General features: G+C 41.1%; 1 protein-coding gene across 1 annotated transcript; it reads right to left on the bottom strand.

The window, feature by feature from the left end:
- Window positions 1-1,096: 1,096 nt before the first annotated feature.
- LOC146331074 (zinc finger MYM-type protein 1-like) lies at window positions 1,097-3,409 on the bottom strand. Its single transcript, XM_084742844.1, has one exon. It carries the CDS (start codon window positions 3,407-3,409, stop codon window positions 1,097-1,099), a length of 2,313 nt encoding a protein of 770 aa, XP_084598970.1.
- Window positions 3,410-11,138: the final 7,729 nt, after the last annotated feature.

The raw sequence follows: 11,138 nt of genomic DNA, 5'->3' as shown, positions 1-11,138 counted from the left end.
TTTTTGAAGCCCATGTTTGCAACAAGCCTATCCACCAACTTAGCTGTAAGCAAGCTAGCAACATACTGCTGTGTTGTGCTGAGCTGTGTGCATGTCTATATGAAGAAGCTCAGCCTCTAAATGCAGGGTTTCCCCAGAAAAGTTGTTAAGCCTGGTGGTAAACTCAGAGTATTAAAGTACTTGACACTGGATTATTTCTGTCGAAGCTTTAAATTTATCAAGTACCCAGCCCTAGTAGCTTGGCATATGTTTTCACGTTGGAGATGGTCATCCTAGCCATTTCACCCTGCCTCTAATCTTTATGCTATGCTAAGGTAACCAAGCTCATTGTGTTTTGAATGAAAAATCCAAGTTCCCTGCAATTTTGTCCACAATAGCCATGTTTATATCAACATATTTTCATGTGCATTTTGAAGTATCTCATTAGGAAAAGGCTGAAATGACAAAATTCTAAAAGGAACTTCAAGTTTGCATAAAACTCTTAAGGTCATTTTGTTTTTCTGTCTTTTGTTTTTAGTCTTTTGATGAAAACACTTTTTCTGAATAAGTTAAGACATAGTGAACATGTGGCTCACATGACTGATCAGCTGTTTTGGCCCCAACAGTCTCCTCATCGCTAGTGTGGCTCTATAATACATCCATGACAGTTCAACACAGATCTGATGGGACTTCAGAGTCAGCGGCAGAACAGATCTAATCAGGGGGCATACAGTAACCAGCGGGGGGCACACACTGCTGAGAACTCAATATATGATATAAATGCTTCTTAATATGAGTTTGCCATCAACCAACACAGCAAACTAGCTCCAATTAGACAACATGCTGCAAAGTCTCTTTTTAAATACACACACAATGTATTGTGCACCCCACTGCAAAAAAAAAAAAAAGCCGATGTGCAGGCCATGTCTCTCCCTCTACCTCCATCGCGCTCTCCATCTCTCTTATACAACACACACACACATATCGAATGTGAACAGTGAATCTCCAAATTTAATTTGACGAATTTAGACAGACCCAAACCCACATATTCCACACTTTGCATAATAATGAAAGCCAAGGCTGGCGCCAAGAAGTGAATTAAATACATGTCTTACCTTCAGAAGAGTTGCAACCGGCGACTGTTGTTGCTGAACCTCCTGAGAACAGTGTCCTTCCACTCAGTTGTACACTTTCTGGTTAAGTCCCTTTCAAACGCCAGCTGAACCAACTGGGTCTTTCTTTTGTGAAGCATTACGCGTCTGTGGTCCGAAAATATGTTTCTCAGGGTGGAGAATGAGTTCTCACACATGGCTGTGGAGGCTCCAAATGTTAAAGCATGTTTGAAAGCAGTCAATACACTCGGCATTGCGGTGAGATGCGTGTGGTACTTGGGGATGATGTGCTGTACAGTCCAGTCCCCCTCGATTGGCTGCGTTTGTTTTTGCGAGCTGAAAAACTGTTTAGCAACCTCATACTCTGTCTCAACAATAGGCGACTGTGACAAATCCATAATGTGCTTCACAGCCTGCACGTCCAGAAATGTGTCACTTTCTGGGTTCAGTGCAACAAGCGCGCGGGCCAACTCCGAGTTGCGCTCGCTGAATCTGTGGTCCATTTCTCCAAGTACTGAATCAATAGTGCTGTAGTACAGTCTCTTCAGTTCTGTTTTGTCATCGCCATCTCTGTGTCCTGTGGTTCCCACAAAGACATACTCATCCATATTGGCGGCCGCTTTGCGTCTCCGTTTGGGTGTCGTGGGTCTCAGTGGAGCGCTCACAGCCGCAGCCGCATCCCACACCTTATTAAACTCCTCGTCACAGCGGAGTCTCCGCACACAGACTGTTGCACTAGCTACGATACTTAAACCTGTCATCAAGTCAGCGTCCTCTCTCTGAAGAAGCTTGTTTGGTGGATCCAGCAGGGCAAGAACTGTGTGCACCAAGTTAGCAATGAACAAGAAGCGGGGCTCGGTCATTTCGCGCAGCAGGCCCGCAGCCTCCATCCGTACCTCTGCACCAAAGGCTAGTACTGTATCAGTCTCAGTCAATAGGGATGTCATGTCGTTGAAGGATTTTAGGATGACTGACACAGTGGCGAGATGTCCCGTCCATCTCTGTTCCAATAGACGTTTAAGGTGCACACCATTACAGTGCACAGCAACTGTCGGCTTTCTGCAGAATTTGTAAAGGGCATTACAAACATGAAAAAAGTCCACTACAGCTGTCTCTGCTGACATTGCGTGCACTACCACCAAGTGTAGCTGGTGGTTCAGACAGTGTACATAAGGTATGTCACGACCAAGCTTCTCTTGCAGTAGCTTCTGGACGCCACCATGTTTCCCAGACATCAGAGCAGCTCCATCAAATACCTGGCTAAGAATCTTTGATGTGTCCAGTCCAGCTCCATTTAGCTTGGCCAAAACAGTGTTTGTTAATGTCTGTGCGTCACCTTTATCAGCGGTTGCTATGGTTATCAGACGCTCTGTGACCTCATATGAGTCATTTACAAATCTGATGACAATTGATATATTCTCACATCCTGTGGGGTCACGGGTTCCATCTACTTTCAAAGTGTAATAGGAGTCCCCCACCTCCCCCACTATAGCCTCAGTCACCACACTGCTCAGTGTACTTATGAGTTCATTTTGCATGTCGTGACAGGTGTATGTGGCGTTGCGTGGGATTGTTTTCACAACAGCTGCCAAATCCGGGTCCTTTTTAATTGTATAGTCCAGTAAGGAGAGAAAAAGGCCGCTCCCTCCCTCCGACATGTTGTCAAAAGCGTCTATCTTTCCTCGTAAAGGCAGCTGGTTTTCCATCAGAAATCCCACAACATCAATGACAGAGGAGACATAATACCTGTTCTTTCGTAGTTGGTCTGCGTTGACAAGTGTTGAAATCTCCTTTCCAGCATCAATGCACCTGTCCCACTCCTTCCACAGTGCGTAGCAAGAGAGGTGCTCCTTTGAAGATTCGTGTTTATGAAGTCCCCGATCTTTCTCCGTGGCATTTTTCCAGTTACGGAAACCCACACTTACAAAAGCATCCAGTGTCTGAGACCTGCGGTGGCCGCTAAACCGCCGACAACAAAAACGAAATGCTGCATTGGCTTTGATGCTGTATTCAAGCCAGTCTCGGTTGTGATACCAAGCAGGGACAAACGAACGCTTCCTACCGTTGAAAATGCTGGCAGGGTACTGCTGTAAAACAATTTGGTTGGGCTGGTCGGTCCCGAGGTCATCTATGGGTGCTCTTCCACAGGTAGCACTTAGGCTAGCAGATGCATCGTGGCTGCTAACACATGATGACTCTGGTTCTTGCTCTTCAGAGGCAGCGGCGCTGGGGCCGGGCGCATTTGCTCCCTCTTCCGTAGATGGAGCTGAAGGAGGCCTATAAGATGCAGCACCGTGTAGCCACTTTCTTATATCCATTCTCTGTTATTTCAGTTTGATAATAGCTTGCTTTCACTGTGAAAAATGCTAGCGCTGTAGTGCTCACTGACCGCGCATTCTCTTGACGAAACGACAACAAATCAAACCAGTAGGTCATAGGTCAAGCACCTGACCAATGAGCATACGTCCTCGCATGTGACGCAAATATAACTAACAAATGTGTGTAGTGGTAGTTGTTTTTTATTTTTTTATGTCATTTACCAAAGACAATTTCACATTCAATACGATATATTTAAGTAATAGATAGATAAAATACAAAGTTTGGCACAAAGGCTTGGTCTGCTTGTGGGTGTGTGGAGGGGGGGGCACAATGACTCATTTGGGGGGGCATGGCCTGCTCATCCTGTTTTCTACAAAGTTTTTCATAATTTGTGGTTCAACCAGAGCTCTTTCAATTATGTCCTCGTGTTCTGCTATGGTATAATGGTTTTCCAGCTGTAGAATTGGGGTCACCTACTGCTTATCTTGATGATTCACTCAAAATCTTGATGCATTTGGACGGAAACGGGGCAACTGTTTGTTTGGCCTCTCCCTTCACAGAAATATTGACTTGAGTATTATTTATCAATTAAGCAAAAATGTATACAGATTTTCAAACTTGAGCGCTTTGATCCTTCAGTTCTACATGCCCTCATATCAACATTCATAATAATGACTTTGCATAATAGTATTGAATATATTACTTTCCCAAAGCATGTCTTTTGCATTACTCCTCACATATGAAAGCTGCAACCAGACTAAACCAGTGACAGTAGTGCTTAGTCATTAAGAGTCATAGCACAGTGTGTTTACTTTGCTTAGTGTTTGGTCAATAAAGGAGCTGCAGTTTTCATAAAGTGTGGATGCATTATGCAGATGTGCATGAGGTGATGTGTTCAAAGCAGATGAGAAGGGAGGAGTAGGAGCTGCCCATTGTCTCACTGTTTCCCTTCTAACAGGAAATGTGCTTCCCTGTGGAAGACTGGTGTGTCTGTGCAGGCTGAGGTGCCGCAGGTTGTTGGCAAGCATTTCGATACACATGCAAGTAGAACACGTGGGCACACATATATTTAGCCACACAAACATGTCCAAGATAAACAGCCTTCCCTTGGCCATGCAGAGTACAGAACAGACACTAATCAGCCCATCCTGTATCTATCATCATGTCTACGGTACAAATGATGGATCACAGAGATCCTGCACAGCTCTGACAACCACAGCTCTCTGCAGTCCCTGAAGTCAATTAATCAGCCCAGACAATCTGCTCAGTCCTAACTCACTCAACTCGGTTCAGACATAAAGCACCTCCTGTCGAGGCATCAGCATGTAACCTTGAGTCTGTCTCAACACCATAAAGCCCGCGGGGACACTGATAAGATACTGTATGTGAACGTATAATATACAGTCTCCAGTGTATGGCATTGATTGCAGATGAGTCTTGGGCAGTGATGTGAGGTCAGGACAGGCAGGGTCAGTGGTGTAGTCTTGTTTATTGTAGTGGGTATGAAGTAAAGACCAATGTACTATGAGCAAATGTGTTTTTAAATTATTGTTGAGGGGGTGATATATGATGCTACAGTTAAATCAGTCCCTCAAGTTGCAATCACAACAATTCATGCAGTTCAACCAATTTCTGTGCATTCTGGACAACCTTGCAATTTTTTTCTCCAATTACCACAACTTTGACCAATAAACCAATCATGTTTTATTATTTACTATTTTTTTTATTCTGTCACAGGTGCTGAAAAGAACACAAGGTTTGCGATTGTTATTTTATCGCTGCTCTTTGCAAGGTTATTTAGAACACTCAGAGCAGAGTGCAAGTTGCTTTTGATATTTACTGAATTCCAAAAAAAAAACTTTTTTTTTTTGGATTTTTCTCTTTTTTGCATTTTTCATTGCAAAAAACATCTAAAAAATTGCAACATGTATCACAATGTTTTACAAAAGCTGCCGTGAGATCAGGCATCATAGGCTGCAATAATCCCAACAAAAGCCTGCAAAATCCTGTAGGGACTGTTAAATTAACAAACACCCTAGAGGCTACAATTGCATTGGACCAGTTAATTGAATCATGCCACATAGTCCTAATGTCAAAACAATACATTCAATTTGTGTAGAGTATAGACAAATGACCAACTGAATTAAAGATGCCTTTTCATTCAGAACCAAAGTTCAATACATAAGAAGTAAATCTCATCAGTGTCAGTGAACATATACACAGCATGTCTGTACCAAAATCTAATGATGCTGGGGATTTGCTGTCACTCATTACACGTCGACTTGGCATGAAGGAAAAACAAGACACTCACTCAGTGAACTAAGTGCTGCTTATTAACTAGGCAGTGCAGCTAAGCTAGTTGCTCGTCAGTGAGTCCCTTCATCTTAAATGTCCACTCAGATGGATGTCCTAACGCATCTTCTCCTCGCCATCACGGGGGTGGATACTGCAGCTGAGCCTGGGTGTGTGGCTAATGTGGTGCTGCGTACAAACCGACAGGTAAAAGCAGAGAAACACCTGAGGTTGATGGTCAGACCTGGGCTGGTCTCACTCTGTTTCCCAGCACCACAAACATTCCCGTCTTCTTCTTTGGATTAGGTAGACTACTGTTTGTTCTTCATGTTCATTTTGACAGTTATCTGTATTTGTTGTTTAAAAACTGTACAGATATTCCACTGGTTCCTTTATTTTGGTCCAGTTATCCAGGTTGACTAAAGAGCAGAATAAAAACAGTTTCTCCCTCAGCTCCCTCTCTTTGAGCTTCCTCCTTTTAAGAGAACTGTATCATAATATATACTGTCATTTTCGTTTTGGTGATGAATTTAATAACATTTTATGGAGAATATTTGAACACAGCCTTACTACAATTCGACAAATAAATACAAATGACTAACAATGAAAAAAAAGAGGTTCTGGACACCATGGCAGGTTCAGCAAGCAATACTGGTCTACAGCAATGATATAATTGTGACTTTAACAGCAGAATAAATCATCACTGTAGCAAACAACATAGAGATATATGAACAGTATAAACTCCACAGCTGCTACGGCCACAAACATGCAAAGTAAACCTATTTCAATGTCAATCTGTCAGCCTCGTGCACAGCAAAGTCCTCAGCAATCTGGTCTTGGTTCAAAGTCTTTGCTTAACAATTCCAGTAAATATTAGATTATGTGTGGTGCATTACATCATTGATTAATTAAGGTGAACTTTGGCAGGGTACAATAATGCCAACCTTATGCCACAGAGATGTTACCCTTAATTTTAGTATATTGTGCATTATTGTACAATTTATTAATAGACAGGTGAGGTGGTGATATTGGACAGTGTTTGCTCAGTGTGATGGCACATCTCTTGACCCATCTGTGATTATTAGTAACCAGCAGTTTATCTGCATAATCTAAAATTTGAAATAAATTAAGTTGTTAAAAGGTTGTTTTCTATTGAAAACACTTCAACTAACACTGAATATATCTACTAAAAAAGCATTGTATGAATATCCTCAGCCTGATATACCTTCTTCCTCTGTGCCATTGAGATCCATTGTTGTCCAAAACCTATTAAAAACACATCAGTGAGCCACACTGCTGCACTGGGTGACATGTTCCTTCATTACTATGAACACACAAACACACTGTAGTTTATTTTGACTCAGTCCTGCACACACCATCCTGCTGTTCACTCACTGGAGCGTGCACTGCTGAAAATAGTCTCCAACTGTTTCCTGCTGAGTAATGTTTGATAAAAAACTACAGTGAGCAGCTGTTTTAAAGATTTGTTGACAAAGAACAATACCAGCCCTATGATTTAGGTCTGAATCATCCTGGAGACTTGAGGATGACCTGTGACTTGACCTGCATTTGTTTATTATGAACATAAATAAATAATACACTACATGGATTAAAGAGATTGTGTCTGCATTATTAATTATTATTATATATTATTAAAGAAGCTAGAAATTGGGCATGCAAAAATGAGGCCTGCAGTCCAAATAGTGATTTGGAACATATTAAATAGGTTGAAATTCTGTTTAATAGACAATCTATGGTTGAAGTGAGTTGTTTCCTCCCCACCCCCTTCTCCCTAGACTCCGAGAAGCTTGGCTGGCTGCAGGAACACTGCAGGAACACAGGATGCACAAAACACTGTAAACTGACAACAAACAATGACAAGTCCTCCACTGTGAGTTGATCAGCTGTTTATATTGTCTATCAATGTAAAGCCCGTTGTCCTGAAAACAAAAGCCCGCTGCTCTGAAATAACTGAATGGATTTAAAACTCAGTTGCTGTCTGTCTCACTGCCTGCCAAACTCCATTAACAGTTATAAACATCTACTCTGTCTAAAAGATTATTAATGATTTCTTATGACTCATAAACAGACGCTTACTCATTCTGCAAACATTTGGCATTAATTGGAACTCTAATTAATATGAAACTGGTATACAAAAACACTTATTCCTGCTGCCTGGAATAGAGGTTTCAAAGGACACCATAGCTGAAACGAAGCCAGTATTTCAACTGAACATGTTTCCTTGATCTCTGAGGACATATCCTGATCATTTTATGATTTATTACATTATTAGATTCTTCTTTAAACATTTTCTTATATTGATACATCTTGTGCTTGTGGTAGCATGTACTCATTTAGCTACTCAGGAGGCAGCAGATGTTTATGGCAGCTTTGACTGCAAATGTATGAAATCAAAGCAAACACGCATGTTCTGCTAACAGATCAACTGTTCTCAGTTAAACACACTTCAGTCATAACAGTGCCTCCTGTGTGTGTTATATGTGGAAAGATGTTGCTAACAACAACTTTGTACCCATATTTTATGAAGTAAGTCATGAGTCAAACCAGGTGCAGCCTGCTGTACTGTATGTTTGTGTCTGTGAGCAGTTGTCAAGGTAAATGCTTCCACAGTGGGACGGACGGATCATATGGGATGAATTAGCTGTCGCTTTCTTGCCCTACCTCCCGTCTCTCTGTGCTCTCAACAACCCCTCTCCCCAAAGTAATGCACGCACGCATGCACACACACACACAGCTGCATACCCCCTACATGCTGTACATCATTATCAATGTACAATCTCCAGACCAGAGCCCGTCACCACCTTCGTCACTTGCAAGACTTGGACAGTCTCCTTATAGAACGTGAGTCAGCAACGTCTTGCGTTTGCAACTTCAGGTAGCGTGACAAATCCTGTGTGTGTCAGTAGGGCGTCAACAGCGCTGCAAGTACAGCTGCGACAATAACCGCATCATAATGTGACACCTACTGCATGTATGAGCTCATACTGTCATCAATGCAAGATTTATTTTTAAGGGTCAATCTCATGTTGAGATCAGTGCATTGATCTGTTAATACGCCTCAGAATCAGCGCTGTCACACACAAGTCAGAAACACAGCTTCTGACTGGTTGACAAGTCAGGAACACAGTCTCCGATCGGTTGAAAGACTCAATCCAAGGCATTTTGGGATTGCCAATGGGCAGCTATCAACATGTTAACAACAACAACAACAACTGTTTTAAACACAGAAAAAAAGATAAATCATCGCAGAACATGCTGCAGTTCAAGACTGGGTTTGCAGAGCTTCTGAAAGGGATTAACCATTCCTGGTCAGCTAACTTCAGGGTTAACCCCTTTTTTTCCAGCAGTTAGGAAACACAGATGACACTTTTCTTGGTCTTGAGAGGTTGCAGCGTTTATTAATTAATAAACTGGAATCTGAAATGTACATTTCCTTCCAGACTGGCAAATTATAGCTAGTGCTGCACGATTTGGTTCAAAAGTCATATTGCCATTATTTTGACTGAAATTGCAATATGCGATACAATCAGTGGAAATTTTCATTGTCACTGAAAAAATAAAATTATTAAAAGCCTGGTGATGTGATACTTATTGAGGTCTGTTCTGTTTTCTTTCATATGGAAAACAAGATTTTTAGCCCAGAACATAGGCCTGGGTGATATAGCCAAAAAACCTATCACAATAGTGAAGTTTCATATTGGTCTATATCGATTATAATTGATCGTGTAAGTTGTGACTGATATGTTGTGTACTCCAAAGGGTGGAAGTGGCTGAGGAGATAAAATAAATTTGTTGTATTATATTCCAACAATATTACAGTGATGACTGTTGGTGCTATCACAAAATGTGAGATTATTTTATAAATAATCATCAGTAATGTGGATATAATGCCTAAGTGAGTAAAGGCAAATATGAGCTCAGCTGGAACAGTCTGGTAAATTTTCAGAATGACATCACTTAACTGTAATGCAGCCTTTAAAACCAGGAAAAGACAACACTTCTGACATATCAAGATATAACGATATCCAAAATCTATCACGATATCTAGTGTCATATCACAATACAATATATATCATTATATTGCCCCGCCCTACCAGGACATCTATGCTGCACTACGGTCCTTCATTATAATGCTGTTTTCTCACACACTTACACACTGCTCTATTCCTTAAAGGAGCTACACTATGCTTATGACAGTATTCTTCACTACAGTCCAATAAAAAGTAATTATTAAGGCAGTCACGTAAACCACCCGCACAATAATGTTGCTCTGTTATCGTGGTACGAAAAAAAATTGTATTGCCCACAACCCTCGCTGCAAGTCACAATAAAATGAAAAACTGTGATGTGTATCAAAAGAGAGGCTATTTTGTTAGCTATGATTACACTGGCTCACCTCGGACTTATGGAAGACACATCCTGTAGGTCTAAATGTGAGATGAGTTGGTCTTAGGAGGAGTTCAGGGTTCCCCTCCCCTTTCATCATGTACATACAGCTGATAAAGGACAGTCCCCATGTATTTATACTGTATAGAGAACATGATCAACAGCTTCAGCTGCTGACCCATTTGATAAACTGTCAGAACAGAACACAACATCAAGTACATTACGTACAAGGTCAACAAGCAGAGCAAATAGCTCTGCACAAGTTAGACTGCTGTGTCACATGCAGGCCTGCAGCTACCACTGAGGACACAAAGGTTATGTCCTGTGTTTTTATTTGTCTCAGAATGCTTTAAGTGAAATTTAGATTTTAGAATTTAAACTGAGGGTGCACAATAAGCATCCTTTAATTTGACCATTTTTTGATCAAGAAAAACAAAGAAATACATGAATAGGTTTCAATTCTATTTAATAAATTTTGAGTCAAGAGCACAGCTTTTAGACCACCTAGAGCAGGGTTTCAGTGTGGGTCTGGGGTATCTATTTCCTATGATTTCTAAGCAGATTTATGGAAGTTTATTGGTAACAGACACTGGAGATAATAATATCATCAGAAAGCAAAAGTTACACTAAATATAAAAAGAAGGCAAATCTGAGTGTTGAAATTTGACTTATTACTCTGATGTCTGACACAAACCGCAGAATTCATAGGCTAAAGTAACTCAAGTGCTGAGATGGCAGATTGCAAACACCTCATCTCACTTTTCTCTTCCAACCATATAGTAGAAACTGCAGTGGCTGTGAAACCCATGAAAAACGCCAAACACCATATGTATGTTTGTCTGTTCTGGGCTACTGTAGAAACATGGAGGTGGAACATGGTGGATATAAAAGACTCATTCTAAGGTAAGAAAAACATGATTCTTATTTTCAGGTGATACATAATGAAAATAGAGGTGTTGGTAAATCATATGTTCAGGCTTATCCATTTCTGTCACTCTCTGCCAATAGATTCCCCTAAATCTTACACAC

This window comes from Lutjanus erythropterus, chromosome 2, assembly GCF_056507025.1.
Source record: "Lutjanus erythropterus isolate fLutEry1 chromosome 2, fLutEry1.hap2, whole genome shotgun sequence".
NCBI classification, from domain to species: domain Eukaryota; kingdom Metazoa; phylum Chordata; class Actinopteri; order Lutjaniformes; family Lutjanidae; genus Lutjanus; species Lutjanus erythropterus.
This window is presented reverse-complemented; position numbering and strand designations above follow the sequence as displayed.